We start from the raw sequence: 27,694 nt of genomic DNA, 5'->3' as shown, positions 1-27,694 counted from the left end.
TTTTTGAAAATGTAGTTTGTTCTAAAAGTGTCCTTATCAAATGCTTCCCTTCTAGAAGGGGAGTGGGGAGTACACCAGCAGCAAGCAGAATAGTTAAAGAAAAGCCTGGCAAACCCCATAGGTTACTGTGACCAGCCATTGCTTCTTATTTTCAGTAATAAATCTCAGAAGAGTAGCTTAGAAAGCCAGGGCAAGGATCAGATAGTCTCTTCCGCTGAAATACAGCTTTGTTTACTTCGGAGGCCCATTATCTCGCTGCTGCGACTCTCTGCTCATCTTTACAGCCCTAAGACCATTTTATAAGTTAAAAGATTGATTTAAAACTATTTAATTAATCTTCAGGATTAATATTTTTTTTATAAGATATCGCCTTCAGATCAAGCAGATCTTCTTTTTCTCTTCGCCCGGCAGGTCATTCCTTCTGTTTTGTCCCAGAACCACAACTCTTCCCGCTAGGGACCTCCTCCTAGGTCATTATTACTGAAATGATTCCTTTGGCTTCATGCTGATAGATTTCATGTTTTTACATTCACTCTTCCTGTGAATTTATTGCTTGAGAAAGTGCCAGGCTGACTGAACTGGAAATCAAAGCCCTCCCTTTATCTACAGAACTAGTAGAAAAGTGAATGACGGGAAACATCACTGGCATGGTGTACACCCAGGCCTTGCCTTCCTCTCCGTCTCCTCCCCTTCTGTGCCACCTCAGTTACCCTCCAGTGTGTCATCCATTCCAGGCACGTCTCCCCATGCTGTTGTCTCTGTGTCTGGTGGAGGATGATCTCCCCACCAGCCATGCTGCCCAGCACTCTCCTGTACTCCTTCCTAGTCACGTCGCTCAGCGGTGCCCAGCGCCACCTCCAAGCTCCCCCAGAGAGACTGTCTTTGACTGAAAGCTGCGTGCTATGTGCCATCCACCATCGCGGGTGCGCAGCATGGCAGTGAGATTGACAAATACCACATGAACAAGCAATATGCCTCCTATAGTGGGATAGGCATAGCAGGGGCAGTGTATATTTTGCTCTGAGGTTCCCATTGCTTATTTCAGATCCTGTTCTCTAGGATCACCTCTGGAGGTCACTGGGGACATTTAGTTCTCTATGCTATGTCAGCATTTGACCTTGCAGCTAAGGCTTACCACCTAGAAGACCCATTACAGTTAATGTAAATTTCGTATATACCACCTACAAGGACAACCATGCTAGGCAGTTTATAGTGAAATAAACAAATTAAAACAATAGACATCAAAATACTCATAACAGGATACAGCTAATCAAAACAGACAGAGCAAAATATTACAAGGGTCTCGATGCACAAATAAAACAAGCAGGAACCTTAAGGTCAGGGAAATGCCACTTTAAAGAAATCAGCGTAATGGTGAGTTGAATGATGTTGGCAGCTTCTCACTGACAAACTCAGCATTCCAGATGGTGGGGATTTCAGTTGAGGGGAAGAGACTGGAAGTAGACAGAGGGAAAAGCCCTCTAACCTTGTGCCACTGACAAGTGTGTGCAGTCACAACAGTAGTACACAGGTGCCCTGCTGTTAATTTTCAAAGGGTTAAAAGCACCCATATGTATTTGCACAGAGCTATTTGCATGGATGGTGGATTGTGGCAGAATGCCATGCGTACGTTTGAAAATGCAAATGTACAAGGGCTGTTTGCTTCCCCGACCTAAACGCTACCCAAGAATGCCGCTTTAGCTAAAAGCCTGTGCTCTGTAAACACCCCTGAAGTTCTAGACCAGGGCAATCCATCTGAGTTAAATACCTATTTTTGTAACTCTTTATCAGTTTTCAGGCATACATCAATGTTGTATACAAAGATTTAGTTAAAATGAATGCAGTGAGTTACACCTCAAGAAGGCCCACCTGTTAAGATGGCCATTAAATACCTTTTTTGAGCTTAACAGAAGAAATCCCATGCTGGGTCAAACCAAGGTTCATCAAGCTCAGTGTCCTGTTTTCGAGAATGACCTGTCATGGTCACAAGTGCCCGGAAGATTAGCTTGCTGCTCACGGTCAGGGATAAGCAGTGGCTTTCTTTAGTCCACCTGGCTACTAATGTTTTATGGGCTTTTCCTCCAGGAACTCATTTAAACACCCCCCATGCTAGATGCCTTGACCATGACCTCTAGCAACAAATTCCACAGCTTGATTGTGCTTTCGGTGAAAATACCTTTCCCGGTTTTGTTTTAAATCTGCTAGCTGATAAATTGCCATGAAATGGCTCCTTAATATGGCTGATCCAAAGGCTGTATTGCCAAGAGAGACCACCAGACTTGCCAATAATATATAGACTTTCTGCCACAAGATAAAAGCTAGCTCTTCTATCAAGCTTACCCATGTTAGCCAGCAATCCTCTCCTCCTCATCATCTCTGTATCTGCCTGGCAGAGCCTCCAAACTACCTCCATTCATCTGGTAAACTACGTGCACGATCGACATTATGCTATGATGCTCTCACCTCCTTCATACCTACACTTTCTTCCTCAACTCTTCTGTTTAACTATTTGTTTTGTATTTCCTAAATGCCCTGTCTCTATTATTTTAGTATTGCCTGTACCCTGATTAACTCTACTGATGTAAGACTACTGTTTCATGGTCTCTAGACCTGTGACTTAGTTTTAACCCTATTGATTATGGTTTGTTTGTTTTTTCATAACAGTAAATTGTTTGGTAATCTTTTACCTCATTTTAAGTACTTCAGTGTTGAAACAAATCCTGGTACTGAATAATAAATATTATGATCAAACAAATTATCAGAGCCAAGGCAATTGTCAGTGTGCTGATAGGATGAGCAAACTTGAGGACCCTTTAGTCAAGCTGGTTGTCTGCATCATATCGCACCATCACGGCTGCATAACACTTTGCTTTAGTATTTTGGGTTTTGTAATGATGGTGAACGGGTGTGATGAATTGGCAAACAATTCTGTAGAATGATATAGGTGGTGTACACACTTGCTACTGTCAAGTCCACTAGATTCTGTGCATGCTTCAACATCTTTAATTGGCCACCACAAGAATAATCCAAAAGATGATACTGCCCATTAGCTTTTAAGTATCTTCTTCATCTCAGCAGATCTCCCAAACTGTCCATAGCAAAATATCTAAACTTTGCACTTAAAGTCTCCAGCAGTTCAGGGTTGAAAGGGCAAAACCACAAGTGAATGAAAACCAGTTTATGTCATAGCATGTTATGGTGCTTTGGACAAAATTCCCAAGAAGATTCGTGCATCCTCTGCTTTCTCAAAAGACAGGAAGGGTAATTTTATAACAGCTCGCGGAGGGTAACGTCTGCAGGAACAAAGTTTAAAGCAGGCTTTAGCCCGGATTTTCAAAGTGGGTTTACACGTGGAAGTCCACATTTGAAAATCCACGGCTTGCCCCAGTATGCGTGCACACATGCACACAGGAAGTTACACCTCCTCCTCAGCAGGTGTAACGTTCTGCAAGTACATTTACCTGAGTACTTCCAAAATGTGTAAAAGCTTTCCCAGCCCTGTTTCTACCGCCTCGCCCCCTGCCCCCGCCCCCAGATACCTCTTGTTAGTGCAAGTGTGCATGAAATAGGGGTTTTCACGTGTAGTTTTACAGGTACAACCCCTAATGCATTGTCAAAGCGCTGTTTTACATGCATAAAACAGGGTTTTAAGGGCATAAATCATTTTAAAATCAAGGCCTACATGTAAAAGGCAAGGAATAAAGCCTGTACTATGCAAATATCATGAGCTAACTATAGGGCCTATTTACTAAAGATTTTTTCCCCATTTTATGTCTGAGAAAAATACTTAGTAAGTAGAGCCCCATGTCACTTCCTGTTAATGCTAAAGCATGTCATGATTATTCTACATACTGTAGATAGAGTTGATTATGTTTTAATTACAATTAAGTACAGTTAATCTAACCCCGGTAAATTCATGATCGTGTTACTTTAAAAACCCAGAGTTGTCTTATCTCACTTGCAGTCTGTGCTGAGTCCCAAATCAATTGCATTAACTGAGCTCGGTCGTAAACACTTGCCCCAGATCCAGGTGATTCACAGTGGACAGGGATTTGGCCATTGAGATCTGAAAGGATATTTAAGTGTTCAGGGAAAAATTGGAGCAGAGAATAACGAGTCTTATTCAGTACAAAAAAACCCCCCAAAAAACATTTCTTTGTGTAGGCACAGAATGGGAAAAAGGCTTTTTTGAATGAGGACTAACGTGAGGTCCTTTTTAAGGTAGCACAGAGGTCCGTTTTCTATCGAGAGAGCATTAGAGCTGAGTGAGTTGCAGTAGAATCGTCTCATGCTCACCAAGATTCCATTCCTCACGAATCTGCATGGGAAATCCAACATCTGAGATAAGGGAAGAGTATCCACAGCCATTCTTCTTTCTTAGCCTTCCTTGTCTAGAAGGCCAAGTGCTTTAGGGTCATTGTGAAGAGGGCCCTCTTAGCCTTTTCCAGGGCCAGTTGGACTAACAACATACAACATGCACAAGGTGCAGAACGTGAGCTACCAAAAGTGAATATTACCCAGAGAGTAACATAGTAAATGTCGGCAGAAAAGACCCAAGTGGTCCATCCAGTCTGTCTTATTTTTTCCTGTTACCACAGAAACTCATTCGAGGGCCACCACAGGGCTGTGAGTTTGTGCTGACTCAAAGGCTGTGGCTGGTGCTGGTGCCTGAAGAGTTCTGTCCTTTGAGGCACTTGTGACCCCAGCTAAAGGTTATAGGACCCATTTGGGGCTGCGACCCCCATTTTGGGAAGCCCTGAAATAGAATATTTCCTTGCAAGAATTTCACCCCACTTTACAAAGGGCCTAATACCATATGGGGCGGATTTTCAAAGGGTTACGTGCGTATATTACGCGTGTAACCCTGAAAACCCGCTCCTGCGTGAGCCAAGCCTATTTTGCATAGGCTTGGCTCACGCACGTATGTCCCGGGACTTAAAAAAATGGGTGGAGAGTGGGCGGGCTGGGGGTGGGGCGAGCAGGGGCAGGACCGAGGCCTCTGGCACAGTGGTTGTGCCAGGGGCTTGTGCGCTGGCACTCAGCTGGTGCGCGCAGCCTACTTCTGCTCAGAGGCAGGCGCAACTTCGTAGGTTTAAAAATCTGGCCCTATGGGTTCAGAATGTATTTTTTGCAGGGTTATCTGGTTGGCATCACAGCAGTTCATGTAAATATATATATGTCATGATATTTTCATCTTGGAAGATTCGGACAGCAACCAACAAGGACATACATTTTACGATCTGGGAAAACAAATAAGTATGGAGGTAACTTGCTGATGCAGCTGTTACTTCCCTTAACCAATAAGCCTGATACTTTTGATGCAACTCCAACATTGCTCTCTGCTTCAATGGCAAGAGGTAACAGGGAGTTGGACTCAGACAGCAACCAACAAGGACCCTGACTATAACGGTTTGGGAAACTAAGTATGGGGGTAACTTGTATGGCACGGCACTTGCCAGCCCCTGATGATACCTTTATGGGGGAGACCTGTATAGCATGGCTGGTGCTACCATGAACTTGCTGGGCAGATTGGATGGACTACTTGGTCCTTTTCTGCCGTCATTTCTATGTTTCTATATTTTATTCTTAGGGTAAATTTTACTCTATGCAGGTTACCACAGTCAACACAGGTTTTCCTTTTCTTTGCCTCCATCATTTAGCCACTAGGAGGTCCATAATTCAGAAGCATTTAGCCGGCTAACTTAGAAGTTAAGTTAGGGGCATTCCAAGGGTATAACTGGGAGGACATGAGTTAGCTGGCTAAGTTAACCTAACTCCGATATTCATAGTTAGCCGGTTAACATAGCTGGCTAAGTGTTACACCCGTCAGTCGCAGATGGCTGCGACCTCTCATGCTCACCTCTTTTTTTCCCTGCACCATCAATCCTAGGAAGAATGGCGGCCTCCGCCAGCCAATGCCAACTTCCCTAGCGTCCCCGGGACAGCGTGGGCACTGCCGACTGCCATCTTGTTTCCGGAATCACCTAAGACGCGCGCACAAGGGCCTTCTTTGTACACGTCATGGCGGGAATCTCGGGGGCGTCCCCTCCGGACGTCAACTCGCTGCTGTACTTAAGCTGACCGACCCATTGCTGTTACGAGTTAGCAAGGAGTTCCCTCATTGCTGAATCTGCTCCATTCTTGAACTTCAGTTCCAGATTCTTTCCTGGCATAAGGACGCTCTGGGTTACCCGCTCCTCGGGGGTCCTTCCATTTTCCTGGCTATCCGCTTCTCGGAGGACCTTCCTGCCTTGGGCTTCTATCTGTCCCGCTTCTCGGGACACTGTCCTGGAATTACCTCTTGTGAGTACATTCTACAGACTCAACGATACCAGCTTACTGAAGCTTCTCTACTGTGTCCCCTGTACTCCAGGCCACTACCATCCCTTCTTCAGTAGAGGTTGATCCTGCATACCCTGTGTCGCTGGGAAGTGCCATTCCACCTACGAGATCCACTTTCAGGTTCCTGCACCTCTGACTACCTCACTAGCACCATCTTCAGTACAGACATCCTTGGCGTATCCCGCTCCATGGGCCACTACCTGATCTCTGTTCATCTACAGGGGCTTCCTGTTCATCTACAGGGGCTTCCTGACGTACCCCGCTCTGTGGCCCACTACCAGATCTGCACTTCTGACAAACCTCTACTCGTCTGATGGGACTTCCTGGCGTACCCCACTCTGCAGGCCACTACCAGACCTCTACATCAGTGACATCACCCTGGGTATACCCCATTGCTCAGAACTGTATTTATTTGCATTTCCTGCTCAGTGGGTTCTGCCTTCCTTCCTTCATAATAAAGTCTCTGCCTAACAGCTGTGTCCTGTGCTCCTGGGACCACACCTGCTGAAGGTGAGGCCCACAGGGCTCCTCCCTGTGGGCGGAGACACCTCTCACCTCAGCCCAGGATTCACATCCTTACAGAAACATAACAGATTGCTATCTCCATGGACCCGGCTCAGGTCTCAGCCATTCAGGCCATCCCTGGCGTGGCCCAATGTCTTGCTGAGCAACAAAGGACATTAGAGACTTTGGCTAACGCCTTCAATCAGCTAAACTCTTCGCTGAACTATACAATGATTTCTAGAGACCACTGAGAGGGATTGTGCAGTTACATTATTGAATATGCCTCTAAAGTTAGCCGGATACGTTTATCTAGCTAATTTTGCTATCTGGACTGTCTGAATATGGACCTCTAGGAATTCTCGGTGTTTAACTCATTACCATGTTTGTCCTCACAACCTCCTCTTGGAGGGCATTCCATGCATCCACAATACTTCCTGACATTGGTCCTGACATGACCAATGTTTATATTCCCTGCCCTTTTATTCTTACTCCCCCGATCCTCCTGTTTTATCTCATTTTCTTGCTGTCGTTAAAGTATAATCAGTTGATTATTACCAATGCTCTTCCTGCCATCCCTCCCCCCTTTCTTTAGCCTTTTTTAAGCTGTTCAGAGTTCTGTTCAGAGTTTTATGTAAAGCCTGTTTGCTAAATTTACAGTTTTATGTAAACCGATGTGATGTTCCTCTACTAATGTCGATATATACAAAGTTTCAAATAAATAAATAAATGACCCTCTTAGCGCTTCATGTTATGAACCCTTGTTCTACTGTTTTATTTCCATCGGGAATGGTTTAATTCCGGTGTATTATTAATTCCTTTAACGTATTTAGAAGTCTGCTTCATATCACCCCTGTCTCTTCTCTCCTCTAGTGCATTACATATTTAGATCCTTCAGTCTTATCTCGTAACTCTTTTGGTGCAGACCCCATTCCATTTTAGTCATCTTTCTTTGGACCACTTCCATCCTGTCTCTGTCCTTTTTGAGATAAGCCATCTCCACTCTATGGGAATAGCTTTCAAATTCTAGCTCGGTAACTGAGCCGGCTGGATCTCTCAGGGTACAAACTGCACACTGCAGAGTAGTTTCACTAGGTGGCTGTATCTGGCTACTTTTAAAGTAGGTGTTTCCGTGATATGGAGGGAGATTTGGGTCAAGGAAGAAATCTTTGTGCTTGTAATTGAATTTTCAAATCCACGTACATAGTAACTCTCCCATAATCCCACCCCATTTTTGTGCCCACGTACCATGTAGTGAGTTTTCAAACAGAAATCGCCTGTGTAGTGCAGTGTACATGTTGGTACGCCATTTTACTGCCCTGAGTGATGAGTAACCTATCCCTTCTTCTGAAGGCGGTCTGTTCCCATTGGGCCTGTGCTGCTGTGCATATTCATGAGCTATATTTGCATACATTGGGGGTAGGTCATGCAAATATTTCATGCACATTCAGTGTTGTATATCCTGAAAACCTGACTGGGTGGGTGGTCTCTGAGGACTGAATTAAGAACTGCTGATAATAGAACAATTTCACTCATTTGGTATGCATCTCCGTTTTTGGATCCCGTCATATGAACCAGGTGCCCAGTTGGTGGCCAGATGTTGTGCTTGGGGGTGGCTTTATGGATGTTTCTGAAATACCATAATGGTGGGCACAATGGGATGCTGCTGATTTGATTAATAGGTGTTTGATAAAAACCCATTTATTAACGATAGCATTACTAATATTGTATGACTTTCACACCACATTTATGTTTATTGGACTCGTGTTGCTCTTGTTCTAGTCTTGGATTTTTATTTTTTTTTTGTAATGCCAATGTTCACAAATGCATTTAAAATTCAAATGATCATTTTCGAATTCAAATGTGGGCCTTCAGGACCCAGCATGCAGCCTGCGGTGGTCGTTAGCACGTCAATAAAAGACCAAGCCATTCTTTAATTAGGCTTCAAATCTTAATCTAACCACTAAGTAGAGCAGAACTTAACACTCTTGTGCTGTAATATCCTGCTTCACTGATATGCATTACAGTTTGTTTATGCAAGATTACTATCTGGCTCCCTGCAGACTGGTTACAAGGTATAAAGCGAGTGAATCATAGATTCTGTATGCGTGATGGTTATGAATGGTGCTTGAAATATAATTTCATTTTCATTTTTAAGCCTCTGTTTGTTTGGTGTTTGCTATAGCACTTCTTAGTACCTCTTTCCCAATAGAGGATGTCAAATTTGAACTGCAGCCTTGTGGTGCTCCCCTAGGAATACTCCTGCTGAAATAATGGGAAGTTCCTTTGGCTGACCTAGGCGGGAGACCTCTCTTTTAATCTGGTTGCTCCTACCCTTCCCCTGGCCCTGTCACAAAGCCCCAGTATGAATTTTTAAATGTGCCCTCCTTAGGAGAATAGTAAACCATTAAGAGGCCATCTTATTAAAGTCCACTGCACTTCTCAAAGGTGTTAACGTGCAAAAAAAAAAAAAAAGGCCAATAATACGCACTATTGCATTTGCAGACTTTTCCATTTGCTATTTGCTGATTTTCCACACATTATTTACCAATTACAAAGTTCCCCGCAAAATATATACAAAACTAGTTAACATGCTGCATAATTATGTAAATCACCTCAATAGCCATGTTCACATAATGAAGTAATGCGTGAAAAAAAGCACAAGTTTCAACGCAGAGCCCTTATCTTGATAAATTTTACTACCTCTCATGCTCTATTGGCTAAAATCTAATTTGAATGTGAATAATATGGGCCCTTACCATGCTTTCATTAATACATGATAATGACCTAGATTATCACATCTGACTATATTGCCCTCAATAACATTGATATGCAAAGGGTTTGTCTGGAGTTATGGAGTTAGCCGGACACAACATCATTTGATCTTTGGCTACATTTTGTCTGGGCTACTCATTGCCTGCACAAAATTTATAGGGAGGAGGATGCCCAAAATTTTCATTGGGTTTGCTTTTTCATTGTGGGAGGGGTTTTTTTTTATAAATCGTATATAAATCCTCCCTAAAACATGCCACCCTCTCCCCTGCCCAAGGACAATCTTTGGGGCTGGAACTGGGGGGGGTCTCCCTTGGACCCTCCGAGCATGCCCTTGCCCTGGTCTACCTGGCTGAGCTTAGCTGGGCCCAGCTTGGGCTTAGCCGGGATTTCTCCAACACCCCTCCCGCCCCCTTCAAAAATCGGCAGGACCAGTGACCTCCCCGGCCCCCCACTTACCCTTCCATGGGGGTTTGGCGGTGGCAGCGGCGGAAAGGGTGAGAACAATTGCCCCCCTCTCGCTCCTGCCCACTTTCCTTTCCTTTGAAAATGGCGGCGCCTCCCTCAGGTGCCAAGCACGACGGACGAGCAGGGAAACATAAATATCGTGCACACATTTGGAAATCTGTTGTGTGTGCGCAGTCTTCCTTCCCCGGACCAAAACACACCCACAGGAATGAAGCTAAAAGTGCATGTGGGCTATTTGAAATTGCCCTCGCCGTGTAAGGGATTGGTTTATTGCCTCACTTCTCCTGAAATCAGAGAATCCAACCAGATGAGTTTCCCAGGGAGGATCGCTTTCTTTGTGGCAAATCTTACTGAATATGGGTATATATTGAATTCAGTCAGTAACCTATTCAAGATAAGGAATACTACTAATAAATCATGAACTGTATGTATAAGGAGAATAATCAAAGATGGACTGCTCGAAGAGCCTCTGACTTTGGATTTCATGTTTAGGATTTGTGCTGAAATGTCTTTAAAGTGTATATAGTGTTGGCAGTGTGACTAACGTGGCTGCATGTAAACCTGCTGTAGATACGTTCAGACATTAACACCATTTCAGTTTAATTCACTTTTCTATTAACCCTAGGGAGGGAGATTTCCAAAGGGACTGTTGTGGGCAAAGAAGTGCTTCTACCACAGACACGACCCTTTAGGAAACTGCGCAGCCAATTCAGTATGAAAAGTGAGGCCTAGACACAGTGCGTGCACATCATTTTATACACATAGGGGAGAGGCGTTCCAGGAGGTGGAATCTGGGACATTCGTGCAATACGTTTTGAGTATGCGCATACATTTTCCCGGCAAATTGCAGGTGTAATTATTTGCATGTGGTTTTGCCAGGATCATTTTCAAAGAAGACCTATGCGTACACGTCCACTCTGAAAATTGCTGTAATGTTTGCACACGTTACAGAATTACAGCCCCCCCGCCCCCTCCATTTGATAACACAACAGCACAGTGCATGTATGTTTTGTTTTTGCAGGCCACGTTTTCAAAGTTTCATGACATTGCTATAGACGTTCCTAATTTTTCTTTTCCCTTCCTCCGGGACCTAAACCCTAGCCCCAGCCAAGCGGGAGGTGATGCTACTAAAGTCCTATGACGTAAGCAAAAAGGTCAGCTACCAAACTATTGTCTGTTCTTTTTCAGACTGCAGCTGTTTCACATCTGTTTCAAACTCCCTGCTATCCATATAGCTCCGACGTCTTCCTCCCAGCGGTACCTCTGGTAGGTCAGTGTTCCTTTCCTTTCTCTTTTTATTGGCCTGGGACTTCCTTCAAGGCTCCTTTTGGGCTTCCATCGCCATTGGGAATGGCCTCTATTGTGCATATGCTGCCGTGGGCCTTGATTTGTAACTAGGCAGGGTGTTTCTTCCCCCCTATGTTTATATTCCACTCCTAACTGTGTCCAGCCATTGCTACGAAATAGAAATGACGGCAGAAAAGGACCAAATGGTCCATCCAGTCTGCCCAGCAAGCTCACGGTAGCATCTGCTGTGCCATACAAGTTACCTCCATACTTAGTTTCCCAAACCGTCAAATGTCAGGGCCCTTGTTGGTTGCTCTGAGTCCAGTTCCCTGTTAGCTCTTGCCGTTGAAGCAGAGAGCAATGTTGGAGTTGCAACACAAGCTATTGGTTAAGGGTAGCAACAGCCACATCAGCAAATTTCCCCCCATGCTTATTTGTTTTCCCAGACTATAAAATTCAATGTTCTTGTTGGTTGCTGTCTGAAACTAATTTCCCTTTTCCTCTTTTCCCCCTGCCATTAAAGCAGAGAGCAATAATGGAGTTGTATCAGCAGGGTGGGAGTAGGGGAGAGACATCAACCATCGATTCCTTTCCACTCTAAACTCCTGCCTCCATGTGTTACTGTTGAGGAAGGCTGAGGCTTACTTCCCTGCTCCTCACCAGGGGATGGCAGAGGAACAGAAAACCTGACCCAGGATTTTAACCCGAGTCATGCATACAGTAGTGTGCAGCACTAGCTGCTGAGCCAATGGACTGTCTCTTAGCATTCCTTTTGATAGTTTCTGATACTGCGAACGTTTTCATTTCAGAATAGTACAATTGACTATTGACCAATGTTAGAATGTTCTTTTCGTACTGCTAATCATTGTTATTCTCTCTACCATAGCTAATTATTGCAAGTGGAGGAGCGACCTAGTGGTTAGAGCAATGGGCAGAAGGGCCGATGCAATATCATGCGCGAAAAAACGTGCTTCCAAACTGGGTGCCCGTTTTTTCAACGCACGCATATCCACCTCTCCTGGCCGCCCAATGCAATAATAAAATCAGCTGCTGCACTTAAAAGGACGCGCTAGGGATAAATTGTGCGCCCCTAGCGTGTCCTTGGCATCGGGACCCCAGGAGACATGACTGTGTGCGGGTTACAAAAATGGATGCCCAATGCAAGTGTCCATTATATCCTGTGGCAGCTAATTTACCGGCACAGTATACACAGCCTGGAGCGTGTATACTGATGGTGTATATTCATTGTGGAGCCGATTTTAAATTTTGCGCGCGCGGGTACATTTGTGCGTACTACCCAGCTCGCACAAATATACACACGATTTTATATTGTGCGCACGGTGCCGCGCGCATGTTATGAAATCCAGGGTCGGCGCGCGCAACGGGGTGCACACTTGTGCACGCCGAGCCCTAGGGGAGGCCCGATGGCTTTCCCCGTTCCCTCCTTGGAGGGAACTTTTTTTTGGTCCCACCCCCCACCTTTCCCTCCATTCCCTTATCTAATCCACCCCCAGCCCTACCTAAATCCTCCCCCCCCCCACCTTGTTTCGTAGAGTTACGCCTGCCAGTGCGCCAGACCCCGACACAGGCCGCTGTGTCGGTGCACTCGGCCATGCCCCCGGACACGCCCTCGGACCGCGGCCCCGCCCCCACCCCGGACCGCCCATTTTTTGAAGCCCCGGGGCATACGCGCTTCCCGGGGCATGCGCATCCCACTGAGCCTATGCAAAATAGGCTCGGCTCGCGCAGGGGTAGGTTTTTGGGGGTTACGCACGTATCTTACGCGCGTAACCCTTTGAAAATCTACCCCATCGTCCAAAAATTTTTTTTTTCCGTTAAGCCTTTTTATTTTTTTCATGCTGCTGCTTTCTGCGGCTCCTTCTACTTTATGTCACGATGATACTAAGTGGGAGGAACCACAGAAAAGCAGTATTTTTGTTTTTTCTTCTTTAGCCCTTGTTGCGCGGCAAGACTTTACGCCAGCTCCGGGACAGGCATTAAATTTGACAGTTAAAAAGTTCGTGTCAATGCATAGCGACCTTTTGCATCAGGGAGGTAATAGCTGATAGCCTCATCTACATGGCATTTACATGTGATGAGTGCTATTAACTATGCCTTGTTTTGGCCGCGCTGATCCCTTATTGCATCGGGGGCTAATCTAGTGCGTCCAAAACATGTGTCCAATCCTTTGTTAACCTGTGTGCTAGGCTGGGCACACTTTATTGCATCGGCCCGAATGAGAACTTGGGAAGCCCCGTGTGATCTTCGGCAAGTCACTTTTGCTTTCCATTGCCCCAGGTAACAACTTAGATTACAAGCTTCGGGGGGGCAGAGGACCACTTAGTCTCCTTGAAATGAAACTCACCTTGAGCATGGCCTTGGGAAGGCGAGCAATGAGCTCCAAAGCTTGTCATGTTATTGGGGGCAGGAAATCCCGGCAGGGTCATGTGATGCACTAACTTGGGAAGCCAGGTTCCCACCATGTTGGTACTGCATCCAAAATAACAATAAAGCTATAAAAAAGAAGAACGATGCTGCTTCCAAAGTCGTAGCCTCATCTGGTAGGTGATTCTAGGTCTCATTTACAGTCATTTTCTTAAATAATATCCACAGGAATCTCCCTCTTGGAATAAAGTTGTATGCACACATCACATACTATTCGCTGAAATAGTCTGTTCAAACATTTTACTGGACTAGTGATTTGCAGCAACAACAGCATTTCTGGTGAAGGCTGAATTGGCAATCAAATTGACTGATTTCCATCTTTTTCACATAATTAACACCGAGTAATCAGCTACATATCAATTTTAGCTTAGCCTCTTGGGAACTTTGCTGTAAGCAGAGAACAAGGGTCAACGCCCCTTCCCCCATGGGGCCTCGCTGAATTTTATGGATGGGGAAGCCTTGGAATATGGAAAGTCTGCTCCTCCCCGGTCATTTTCTCCTTCCAGCTATCGGCCTCCCCCATTTCCAACACCACTAGCAAGTCTGCTTTTTGGTACTTCAGTGGATTGCATGCAGGTACTGTAGGCATTTCCTTATTTGCAGAGGGCTAAATGTGCTCCTGAGGTAATGGAGGGCGAAGCGACTTGCCCAAGGTCACAAGGAGCAGGAGAGGGATTTGAACCCTGGTCGCCCTGATTTCTAGCCTCACTGCGCTCACCACGAGGCGGCTACTCCACTTCACACAACGCTACAAACAAGCTTTCGATGCAATGTTACAACGCTGTCCTTTCATATGGGGCAGCAGAAAAGCCTTTGAAAATTGCTACAATATGTGCTAATCAATTGTCAATAGGTTTGACCACTTAATGTGGGTAAGTGGGCTTTTGAAAATTTCTATCAGGCCGATATAGTATGGTGCGCTCAGCTGAGCACACCTTTAGCCCCGGTTTGGCTGCACGTTTTCAACATGCTATTTTTACCCCTTATACAGTAAGGGGTAATAGCGCGTCGAAAACGCGTGGCCAACCCCCCCCAAAACTAATAGCGCCCGCAACATGCAAATGCATGTTGATGGGCCTATCAGTTATTCCCGTGCGATTCAGAAAGTAAAATGTGCAGCCAAGCCACACATTTTACTCTCAGAAATTAATGCCTGCCCAAAGGCAGGCGTTAATTTCTGCCGGCACCGGGAAAGTGTACACCCTCCGACTTAATATCATAGCGATATTAAGTCGGAGGCCCCAAAAGTAAAAAAAAATTAAAAATCGTCCTGCGGGTCGGAAGATGGACGCTCAATTTAGCCGGTGACTATTTTCCAAACCTGTCGCTGTCAGCGGGTTTGAGAACCGACGCCGGTAAAATTGAATGTCGGCTGTCAAACCCGCTGACAGCCGCCGCTTCTGTCAAAAAGGAGGCGCTAGGGACACAAGAAGCTACAGCGGGACTCATTTAAATACTTGATCGCGTGCCCAGGAGAGTGTCCTGGGCGTGCGTCGGGAGAGCGGGCACTCGCCTCGGAGCACCGGCTGTCTTGCGGGTTTTACTGTATCGGCCTGTATGATAGTATGTTACATTTATGTTTTCCTTTCAAAATTACCTCCTTATCGTTAATATAAAGGAACATTGTTTTTCACTGTGATTATACTGTGATTATTCGAGTCCCGCTGTTGCTCCTTGTGACCTTGGGCAAGTAACTTTTACCCTCCATTGCCTCAGGTACAAACTTAGATTATGAGCCCTTTGGGGATAGGAAAATACCTACAGTACCTGAATGTAATCCACTTTGAAGTGCTGAAAAAAGTGCAAAAAAGCGGAATATAAATCTAAATACTATAGTGATAGTGTGTTAGAGCTCTAAGAGTTTCAGTGTCAAACAGTTTGGACAGGATCAAGCCAATCTACATCTTTTTGAAAAACTTATAATCATAATTCTGATCCTTACCCCAATCTAAACCAACTCCAAGCTTCATAAGTGGATTAGTCTGTTGCGCTCGGGGGTGGACCCTTGTCCAGGGACAGTGAAGGAACGTCTCCTGAAAGGGAACAGGAGGTAACTGCCCCCAGGGGGCGGAGCACTGGAGGAGACAGAGGCTGTGAAGAGCTTCATCACTGGAAGCCCGAGGTCCCCCCCAGGAGGAGCACGTAGGGACCCGGGCTGCTTGGACTTAGGTGGGCCTCGCAGGGTCTCTTGAGAGAATGGAAGTCCAGCGTGCCCACGGACACAGGGGGAGCGCGATCGGGTTCGAATTTGGAGGCTGGTTGGAACAAGGAGAACCAGAACAGAGTTGGTGATGACAAGGCGAGAAACAGAGCCAGAATCTGGAGACAAGGTCAGGAAGGCAAAGGTCAAGATCCCCAGAGGTCAGTCCGAGGAAGGGTCAATAAAGCAGGGGTCAGGCACCAGAGGTCAGATGAGGTCAGAGGCAGGCTGAGGTCTTGAGGCAGGCGGCAGACAGGCAGGCAGGTCAGGAGCAAGCTGAGGTCAGTACCAGTAAGACAGTCCGCGGGTACTACCTGGGTACAGACAGACAAACACAGGAACAAGCAGGATGCAGGAACTAGGATGCAGGAACAAGTCAGGAACAGAACTGGAACAGAAGGATCCTGGAACGAGACTAGGAACAGGCAAGAGCAGGAATGAACGCAGAGGTAATCTTAGAGCAAACCGACCCGATTGCCAAGGCAAGGAAGCATAGACAGGAACTTCCTTATATCGAGGGATCAATCAGGGTGCGCCGCGGAGCTAAGACCCGCCCCTGGTCCTACATGAGTCCGGGCAGTCCGCACGTGCGTAGGGGCGTGGCTAACATGGCAGAGGACGCCGAGCCTTGGCGTGAGGCCTGGCGCGCAGAGGAAGGCCTGGCGACCAACGCCGCGGGAGGCCGGGGCCTGGCAGGGCTGGCAACTACCGCGAGGGAGGTCATCCCGGGACCCGCTGTGGAACCGAGAAGGCCCGTGCGCGGGACGGCTGCAGGCGGGGCACGTAACATAGTCATAGTAACTTAAACTAATATCTGACCTGAATTTTGTTGTAAGGTAAGATATTTATGGTGTTTTTTACCTTTCATTGAATTTTTTAATATTATTTCCTTTTGTTTGTAAAAATATTAGAAAAATAGAAAAGTAAATGATTTTAAAAAGTCTGTTATCTATGTTTAGTTGGCAGTCAAAGGAAAGGGTCCATACACAAACAGTATAAAAGTGTATCCTGTCTTGTCCTGTCCTTAGCAGGCCCGGTGCAACCGGGTGTGCAGACTGTGCATTTGCACGGGGTAGCACACCCGGGGGGGGGGGGGGGGGGGCAGCGGGCCAGCGGCAGCAGGAGAAACCATGGGGCTTGTGGCAGAGCCTAACCTGCCGACAGCCGAAGAAGGAGAGAGTCCGCCAGCAGCTGAACATGAGAGGCCCAGTGTTCCCTTGCATGTGTGTGCGCACACGCACACAACGTTTCTCGCAGGTGCACACCACTTCCGCTCCCCCTCACCCCCACAAGCAGGAAGGCTGGTAGGCCATGGTGGAGGCCATCCCACCACGGCTGAAGCAAACAGGAGACCCGCGGGACTTCAGTGGAGCTCATCCCACCATGGCCCAATGACAAGAAGAGGCCATGTGCCTATGTGTTTGAGCTTGTATATGTGTGTGAATGAGTGAGAGCCTGGGTGTATCTGTGAGAACTAGGGTTGCCAGCTGGCTCCAGATTTTCAGGACAGGTTGCTCCGATCTTGGTTTTACTCCCCTGCATTCATGTACTTGATTAACTTAGGGAATGCAATAGGGAAATCAGAATAAGCCCCAGCATGCAATGGAGTAAAACCAGGACCGGACGAACCTGTCCTGAAAATCTGGAGCTAGTTGGCAATACTAGTGAGAGCCTGTGTGGGTGTGTGTGTGTTTGTCTGTGTGAGAGCCAGTGTGTGTGTGTGTGCACGTGACTGTATAAGAGCCTATGTGTGTGTGTGTGTGTTTGTCTGTGTGAGAGCCTGTGTACTTGTGTGTGCGTGTATGTTTGCATGCCTATGAAAGTCTGTGTGTCACGTATAGGCTCTCATAGGCATGCACAAACACACACATAATGTATCTGTGAGGGAAATGGAGCCTGTGTATGTGAGAGAGAGGGAGTGTGTGAGAGAATGAATGTGTAATTGTGCGTGTGTATGTGACAGAAGATAAAATTTGTGTGGTCCTACCTCCCACAATCCATGACAATCTCAGGGTGACTGGAAATCACCTCCATACCTCCCAGGTATGGAGAGCAGGAGCTTTTTAATCCTTATTAGTTTTAATTATTGGGTGTAATTTGATGATTCTGCTCTTTCGAAATATTTATTTTTTGGGGGGAGAAGAGAACATATTTTAAGTATTGGATTTTTTATTCATCAGATGTTTTGAAATATTGTATTGGTGTTTGGGGACATTTTTAATATTCTATTCATTAACTGGTTTGAAATATTCTTTTTATGAATATGATTTTACTATTATGGATGATTTATATTTCTTGATTTTATTATTTAATGTTTTATGAAGAATGGTAATGTTTCTGTTTTTCCATTGTTGCTCTGCATTCAGAGGCTGGCTTGTTGTGGGCTCCACTTCAGTTCTTCTCAGCACATTTCTGTTTATACTTTCTGATCTCTTTATTCTGTATTTGGTCAGGATCCCTCTGTGTTCTGCATATGTGTCCAAGGTGAGGTGTTTTGCTGGCATGTAATTTCTGGGTAGGGATCTATAGCAGCCTGGTTTCTTAATAAGAGATGTATTGGTGTTCTAGGGCCTGGTGTAATATGTGCAGTGTTGCCTTTTCTTAGATAAGTTTGTTAGGGTTGTTTTGGTGTGGGAGGTTTACTATATTGTAATGGTAATTCTGTTTATTCATGGCTTTCTGAGGGCCAAGCTCACACCCAACACACATTACAAAAAGTCTAATTCCATAGGAGTTCCAAGTGTCTTTTTTGCAGTTTTCTGGTTGGCACCACAGCAGTGCATGTAGATATAATATGCAGGCTGTAAGTGATATATTTGCTTCAGAAATCTTTACTTTTGAAGGTCATGCAAATTTTTTTTATAAATGCATAATTTAACTGTGTGTGTCTGTAAAGGGTGTGGGAGTGTGTGGGTCGGGGTGGGGAGTGGCGTGTGTGCAAGGCTGAAGGCTTGCCTAGGGCACCTAATACCCTTCCCTATCCATGGGTTCGGGGGGGCGGGGGTCAGTTTTTAAAATATAGATTGCAGCAGGGAGCCGGGCTTTATTTGACGGGCCTGGGACAGAGACTGAATGAAATGGGGGGGGGGGGGGGGCAGCACAGTAATTGTTTGCAGAGGGCAGCATAAAAGCTAGCACTGGCCCTGCTCCTTAGTGATAAATAACAGGAGGGTGTTAGCCTTATCCCAATGTATGACACAATATAAACAAAAAAGTCATAGCATGAACATTCATATGAAAACTCAAAATGAAATCAATGCCTAACTAAAGTTTGATTATTTTCAGATTAATGGAGTTCACCACTGCAATTTACAGTTACTCTGGGTATTATGACTATGAAACTATTCCAGAAGTTGTTACAAAACCAACCAGTTCAGAAGGTGACAAAGAATTTGCTTTCCGGATCCTCTCAGTTGTGATCTACAGCTTCACCTGCATACTGGGGGTGCTGGGGAACGGTGTAGTCATTGCCATCATAGGTTTCAGGATGAAAAAAACAGTCCATGCCATTTACCTTCTGCAGCTGGCCATCGCTGACTTTCTCTTCACGTCCTTCCTCCCTCTAACGATTGCATACACTGCTATGGATTTCCATTGGATTTTTGGGAAAGTCATGTGCAAGCTGACTTCCTTCATTCTGATCCTGAACATGTTCACCAGCGTGCTTTTGTTAACCATCATTAGCCTAGATCGATGCTTTTCTGTGATTTATCCAGTCTGGTCACAAAACCATCGGACCAATAAATTAGCTTGCCTCCTCTGCATGGTGGCCTGGGCTGTTGGCATATTCTTGAGTTCGCCTTCACTGTTTTTTCGTGACACTGTAACCAAAGGCAATGGCAAGACTTCTTGCTTCAGTAACTACTCCTTAAACAACACCAACACGGATCTTGGAGAGACAAGACACAGAAGCATAATCTTACTGCGCTTTGCCATTGGGTATGTTATTCCTGTTACAATAATCACAGTCAGTTATATTGTTCTCATATTTAAACTTAAAAGAAACAGGCTAACCAAATCCAGAAAACCATTCAAAATTATTTTAGTCATCATTGTGGCCTTTTTCGTATGCTGGTCGCCTTACCATGTACTGTTCATCTTGGAGACGAAGCATGCAGCGTTACCTCTTTCAGTATTCAGATTTGGGATCCCCATTGTAACTGCCCTCGCCTCCACCAATAGCTGCATGAATCCTATCCTTTATGTCTTCATGGGTCAAGATTTTAAGAAGTTTAAGATGAGCATCCTGTCCAGGCTTGAGAATGCATTAAGCGAGGACACTGCCCATTCACGGGTCACTCACAGAAACTTCTCAAAGGCTTCTTCAGTGACTGAAAAGGAAAGCATAGCCCAGCTCGGAGATTCAACGACTGTGGTTCGGATGGAAGAGATATCGCCGTTCTCTGCCACAGCCTGACTGTTTGTGCTTCCTCATGGTTATGGGAAGAATTGGAATAGATTAAGCATATGCAATCCCAGGAAGCATGGCATAGTTAGCTAATAAACAATATAAATTTAGGAAGCATATTACTCACAGCTATGAAATAAAAGGACTTGTTGTTATCACTTGGTAATCCCCCTGCCCCCTCTTTTCTGGCTGAGAATCTCAGGGTATTTTAACTAGAGATGTGCATTCGATTTTGCCGAATTGGAAAATTTCAACGAAATTGTCCAATTCGGTATGTATCAGGGAGCCCGAAAAAGATCGGGATTTTCCCATTTTTTCGCAAAAATTAGTTTTTCCGATTAGTGCGCACTAACGGGAGTCAATGTGCGCTAACTCCCCTTTAGTGCGCACTAACAAAAACCGTTAGATTTTGTTACTTTTTGTTAGTGCGCACTAACGGGGAATTAGCATGCACTAACTAAAAATCGATTTTTCGCGAAAAAAAAAAGACCAGAACCGAAAAAACCCGACATTTTCCATGGCGGCCGAAAAACGAAGAATGACATGAACACAAAAAACGATGCACATCTCTAATTTTAACTATGATGATGGGCAGAGGTTTGCCACCACCCCATCTTCTTCCTGTGCTCATCCAGAGTCGACTTCAACCCTCCTACAACCTCCAGCCTTGCTTTATAGAGGTAGAAAGCATTTTCTCTGCGCAGAGTCTAGAACGGCTTCTGCCTTACCCTATGAATGATTCACTCCAGCTTTGTTTTCAGATCCTCGGTGAAAACACATCTTTTCTGGTGCGCCTTTGATTCTTTCCCATTATGCTAACCAAAACCTCTGCACAATTAGATATTTAATTACCTTCATCAAACTAACTGTGTCTCCTCACATTCTCTCTATTCACCATCTTCCTCACATGTTGCATTGCCCACAGTGACTTCAGATTGTTTTTGGCTATTTTTGAATTGGAGATTATATATAAAATAAAATTGTATTTTATAGTAAAAAAAAAAAAAAAAAAGAAGTAGCCTTGTTTTTATTTTCCATTTTGCTATATGATATGGTAGGCACATACAAAGGTCGATGATCTAACATTGCTTATGTGTTTCACAGTTACTGACTGTCTTGTAAATTGCTTCCTGAATGCAAGCTACTAGTGCAGTGCAGGTAGGAATATTTTGAAATTGGTGTAGTTAAAAAAATAAAATAAAAAGTGGCCTATAATGGATTTCCTTTTCTATCCTGTGATCAATTGTGAAGTTGGTACCTTGGATACAAATTTCAGTGCTTTATTCATGTTTGCTTGCAGGCTCCTCACTGGAGAGCCAACATGAACACCTGAATGATCCTTTAGTGGAGGTAGCAGGTGATCTTTTGTATGGAAGACAGACTCGTGATTTCAGCACTTTAATCAGGAGTCCACGGTCAACTTCACAGACACATAAATGGAATAATTGTTTTTAAGTGTGTTCAAGAAATGGTTCCATTTGGGACTGCCATCTCAGCCAGGTCACATCTACAGGCTGATCCACTTCTGATTTTAATTTTGTGCCTTCGTATCCAGATTACATTGTTTGTCCAGTCCTAGTCATCCATGTGCTAAAATGAACTAAGTCTGGGACTGAGCTGCAATATGCTCGTGTTTGCAACAGTGAACTCTACAAAGTGTAAAATATACACAAAATCGCGGACAGCCCTCTGGGGATAGAGAAGTACCTACAGTACCTGAATGTAAACCGGTGTGATATCTCAATTGAGATGAATGTCGGTATATAAAAATAATAAATAAATAACATAAATAAAGCTGGAAATGGGAGGAAACACTTTTGCACTTAGTGAACAGAGGCAGTAATAACTCAAACCATGACAAAATACAGACACAGAGATCAGAATTAAGGGCGTGGATCTTAGCAATTACTAGTTAGGGGTAAAATGCATTGAGCAAAAAGTTCCTTCTGCACTGAAAACTGCGGGTTATTATGTGACTCAGGTCCTGGATGTCATTGCCTGCATCAGCGGTAAGTTTAAAGCATGATAAGATATAGCTACAGATATTGAGCCAAACATAATGACGACAGTATTATAGTGAAGTAAAACCTTTAGACCCAGAGTCTTTTGAGTGTAAATAGAGAAGTTTGATTACAATGGCAGTGCTCATACGGATCCTTGCCCACCTACCCCCCCCCCCCCCCCCCCCAGCCAGTTCAGTTTTTAGGATCCTCCTAATTAATATGTAGGTGATTATATTTGCATACATTGAAGGCAGTGCATACACATATATTTCATGCATATTCATTAGGAATATCCTGAAAACCCCACTGGCTGGGTAGGGGACTGAAGACTGAGAATGCTTAAGAAACGTTTCCTTGATTTCTATGGTGTGCCAAATATTCCAGACCCCTGCTGCAGTAAGCTGTGGTTTTCCCTCCCTCTATAAGGTACTTTTGTCATTCCACTGAATGGTTTGATATTAGTCTCTAGAGCATTTTGAAAGCATGATGAGTTCATTTATATAAGCATTAGAGCTGTCAGTCAATGAGAAAAGCATGATCATAAGCATCAAGAAAGCTGGCATCCATTCATTAGTGTGATCAGTTATGTGTTTGTTTATACTTTCTTTTTTTTGCCATTAATTAAGGCACCATTAGGCCATTGTGTACTTGCCTTGGGAAGCACAGCTAGTGCACTTTGATCTTGCACAAATATAATTTCAGTAAAAAACAAGAGCGTGGGTTTTGAATTCTCAGGAGGATTTACCAATTTAGTGAAATCAGTGAGCTCCATTCTAACATAATAAACATCGTAGATGTCAGCAGATGAGGACTAATTGGCCTTTCCAGTCTGTCCGGTTATTCCTTTCTATAGGTAAGTTATACCTCCCAGCTATCAACCATAGGAGTCTGACCACCTGCAGGCTATGTAATCGCTCCTTTTCCAAGTCCGTCTTGTTGTCTTTCCTTGTTGGGCCTCTACCATTCTGGATAAATGAGCATACATTTCCCATACTCAATCAACACCTAGCAAACCCATCCCCCATGCTGTTTATTTAACCTCTCAGTAGTGTTCTTGCCACTGCTTTCTTTTCTTTTTTTTTAAATTCTTTATTTATGATTATTAAACATATTTTACAAGAAATTACTACATTGAAACATATCCATTCATCCTTTTTCTTGGAAAATTACATAAACCAAAAAATAAACAAAAATTCACATTTCAATCTCCTATAATCATAATTCTGTAAGCGGAAATAGAGAGATCCAAGGTTTACGAGAACAGCCATAGAAGAAAAAGGAAAAAAGGATATAAGGAGGAATTCTTAACTCATTACAATACCCTGGACTAGCTAGGAGTCATTTCCCTCGGTTCTATAGTTGTCCAAAAAGAAACGTAACTGAGTTGGCTCAAAACAAATATGACATGCATTATTTATATTTACACACATTTACACTGATATCTAATTGTCACTCTAGCTCCTAGCTGCCTAACCTCCTGACACATTTCCAAAAGCTTCTTTCTATGGATTTGCGTAGATCTAACAATGTCCAGATAGACCCATATCTTTTGTCCGAAAAATAATTTTTCTCTATTACGGAGAAAGAGTTTCAAGATAGAATCTCTATCTGCAGAGAAGACAAAAGTTATCAAAAGTGTTCCACGAAAATCTATTTGTTCTTCTGTCGACGTTTCCAAGAATGCTGTAAGATCTGTATCAGTATTCAGAGGTAGGTTAGCCGGTGCTGTATGATCTTCCTTTTTTGTTGATACAAAGTAGATATTTGAAATTGGTGGAACAGCTTCTATAGGTAATTGAAAAAGTTCCAGCATGTGTTTTTTAAATTGATCCCTCAGAGGAACCAATTTTATATGAGGAAAATTCAATACCCTGAGATTCAAGTATCTCTGGGCATTTTCCATATTTTCAAGTTTTTTTTGAGGAAACAAGTTCACTCTGTAATAATTTTGCTTGAACTTCTTGTACTGAAGTAACTTTTAAGTCCAACTCCTTAATTTTAGAGCCAAGTTGAATTAACACAGGATCTATAGCTTGAATACTTTTTTGAGATTTGGTAATAGCTACAGTAAGAGAGGAAATCGACTTTTCTAGTATCATTAAAGCATTCCTTGCCATTGCTTTCTATGTCTGTCCCAAACATGCTTTAATTCTTTTACACTTGTTACAGGTATCTGCCACCCTTTCAGTAAAACAAGATTTTCTCTAAGCCTCTCTCCCTCCAACTTCATGTCTCCCTCCAACTTCCTTTGTCTCCAATATTTTTTTCAGTGGAAACTGCACCTTCTGTATTTGACTGCCTCCTATATATTTTAACTTCTCTACTGTATACCCCCTATCCTTTCTTTCCTTTGGGGAGTATATTTTGCGGGGATTATTTTTTTAAAGGACTTACGAGCATAAACCCCAGTTCAGGCATATAAATTGAACATTATCCTGGGGGTAGTATGGGGGGAAAGTGCATACAGAATACGATTTCACATATACTTCCCCCTGGTCTCGCAAGAGGTGTTTCGGGGAGAGCGAAGTCCGGGTGGGGAAGCCACGTGCATACTTGCGATTTTTTCAAGTATGCATGTAAATAGGTCTGGTGCGACCTGGTGTGCAAACCGTGCAGTTGCACGGGGCGGCACACCTGGTAGGGCGGAGACTGCAATGGAGGGGGGGCCCAGGAAAGGGATCAACAAAAGGCCTACGTAGCCGCCGGTGAACCCCCATCCCACCAGTGGCGGAAGAATACAGAGGCCCATGCAGTCACCAGAGTCAACAGCAGAAGAAAACAGGGAGCTCTTTCTACGATTCCTCCTCTTGTGCTGGCTGTCTCCACGGTACTACTACTTCCTGTATCGTCATCTCGCAATACATGAGATGAGCATACAGGAAGTACTAGCACTGCCAGTGTTGAGTACCGTGGGCCGGCCTGCCCACGTGGAGGAGCAGCAGGAAGGACGCTTACAATTCTGTAAGACGATGAATCCTTCTCTCTTCCAAGGAACAAGGCATCAGGTGGTAGCAGCAGCCAGAAAGACCTGTGGGCCCTGCCTGCATAGATATCGTGTGTGAATGAAGCCTGCCTGGTAGGGGGATGGGTATGTGTGTGTGTGTGAATAGGAACCTGCCTGGTGGTGTATGTGTGTGTGTGAGTGAATAGGAACCTGCCTGATGGGGCTAGGGGATTTGTGTGTATGTGAATGAAAGTCTGCCTGGAATGAGTGCTTGTGAATGGGAGCCTGCCTGGGATTGGGGGGGGGGGGGGGGAGAGGCTGGTCATGAATGAGACCCTACCTGGGATGGAGGAGTCAGAGGGTAGGATAGTTGCTTGGTTGTGTATGGGAGCCTGCCTGAGGCGGGAGGGTGGTTTGGTGTGAGTGGGAGCCTGTCTGGGATGGGTGGATGTGAATGGGAGCCTGCCTTGGGGGAAGGAGGGGGTGAGACATTTTTGCCACCCCCACTAATCCACGACAAGCTCAAGTTGACTGAAAATCCAAATTTTTCAGGTATGGGAAGCGAGTATTTTTCCCTTCTTGTTTTAATTTAGGTGTTTGATGTGTCTGCTATTTTGAAATATTTTATTGCTGTTTGGACATTTTAAAAACATTTTATATGGATTCTTAATTATTGGATGATATTCTATTTGTCATCTTTTTGGTGATATTCTTTTTATAAATATGGCTTATTATGATTGGTTTATATTTCTTGATTTTATTGTTTGATTTATGAGGATTGGTGATGTTTCATGATGTTTTTCCATTGCTTCATTGCATACAGAATCTGGCTTGTTGCAGTCTCCAGTTCACTTTCTGTCTGCACACTTCTATTTATATTTATGGTCTCTTTATTCTGTATTTGGTGAGGGTCTGTCTGTGTTCTGCATGTATAAATGAGGTGAGGTATTCCTCTAGCATGAATAGTTTGTATGCAGGAAATTAGAGCAGACTGGTTTGTTCTGCGCTCCTAATAGGAGGTGTTAGAGCCTGGTGTAATTTTTGCCTTTTCATAGATAGGGTTATTCCTGTTTGAGTGCTTGCAGTTAGTACTGTTCTGGTATGGGATTTTTACTATACTGTTGGCTGTCCAAGGACCAAACCCACACCAATGAAGCATTACAATAGGCTTATATGGGTCCCAAGTGTCTTTTTTTGCAGGGTTTTCTGGTTGGCACCACAGCAGTGCATGTTTTTCTGTAAATCAAACTGGTGCCTGCTACAGGGCCCAGCCAGCATCAATTTTATGTACCGGTAGATGGGGAAGGAGCACCTGGGGATCATTCCTTCACAATTTAAACATTTTGGACCTGTGGATGGGGTAAAATAGGTTCGGGGGAAGTGTGTTCATTTTCATAGCTTTGATTGCCGGAGGAAGCAGGGCTTTTTTTGGCAGCAGAAGTGGGATGGGGACAGAGCGTAAGACTGGCAGTTTCTGTTGTGTGCTGAAGTGACAGGAGTCGGCTGGCACCTTATAGCCTTAACCAATTTATTAACGCATGAGCTTTCCAGGATAGTTCACTTCGTCAGATGCATTGTGTGTTGGTTATTGGGGAAATCAACAAAAATTTGGAGGGTGCAGGTCAGTAATGTTTTGCACGGGGCAGCAGATATCTCAGCACCGGCCCTGTGTGTAAACGTACACAAGGTAAAGTAGTACCTGCTGAAGGTATGCACGACCCTGCACCTACCGGCAGTACCCATGAATTTTCAATAGCAGAGTTACGTGCATAAGTCTGCCCGGATGATCTGCTCTACTGTAAATTATCCTTCCTATGTCTTAAGTCTCCTCTGTCGGGCTTGTGTTACGTGCTCTGTCCTAGCTTAGCAGCCCCTCTCTAAACTACTTCCCATCCTCTCAATGTCCTTGTGAAGGTACAGCCTCCAGAAAGGAACACAGCGCCCAAGGTGAGATCCCGCCAGTGACCCGCACAAGACATATGCCTTTTTTTCTGATGATATCTCTCTGTAAAACAACCAAGCAAATGCTCATCTTTTCCTGCTGTTTCTTTATGCTCACTGGCAACCTTCCAGATATCTGCAGTGGTTACTCCTAGGCCTCTTTCTTCTTTAACGGTTTCCAGTTCTTACCTGACTTTGACGCTTTCTCCTATATTTCAGTGTAACTCCCAACACCACATTTAATCCTATTTACCTGAAACGTATCAGCAATTGTAATACAACCTGAACTAAACATCTCATGGAAAAAAAGCCACAATAATTCTGATATTGTACCTCTTTGCATAATACATACTTGGATGTTTGGATGTTTGCAGTTTGTGCCT

General features: G+C 44.4%; 1 protein-coding gene across 6 annotated transcripts in view; it reads left to right on the top strand.

Moving 5' to 3' along the window:
* The window catches only part of CMKLR1 (chemerin chemokine-like receptor 1), a 421,974-nt gene extending 401,238 nt beyond the window's left edge, over positions 1–20,736 (top strand). For 4 of the 6 annotated variants that reach the window (XM_029571276.1, XM_029571275.1, XM_029571274.1 and 1 more), the window contains 2 exons: positions 11,272–11,349; positions 19,301–20,736. In XM_029571276.1, the coding sequence (XP_029427136.1) occupies positions 19,305–20,432 (1,128 nt within the window). In that variant the 5' untranslated portion in view covers positions 11,272–11,349; positions 19,301–19,304 and the 3' untranslated portion in view covers positions 20,433–20,736. Of the gene's footprint in view, positions 1–11,271; positions 11,354–19,300 lie in introns of all 6 variants that reach the window. The other 2 variants (XM_029571273.1, XM_029571277.1) reach the window with 2 other exon arrangements.
* Positions 20,737–27,694: the final 6,958 nt, after the last annotated feature.

The sequence above is a fragment of the Rhinatrema bivittatum genome, chromosome 11 (assembly GCF_901001135.1).
Source record: "Rhinatrema bivittatum chromosome 11, aRhiBiv1.1, whole genome shotgun sequence".
NCBI classification, from domain to species: domain Eukaryota; kingdom Metazoa; phylum Chordata; class Amphibia; order Gymnophiona; family Rhinatrematidae; genus Rhinatrema; species Rhinatrema bivittatum.
Note: the sequence above shows the minus strand (reverse complement) of the source record. Positions and strands in the feature narration are given on the sequence as shown.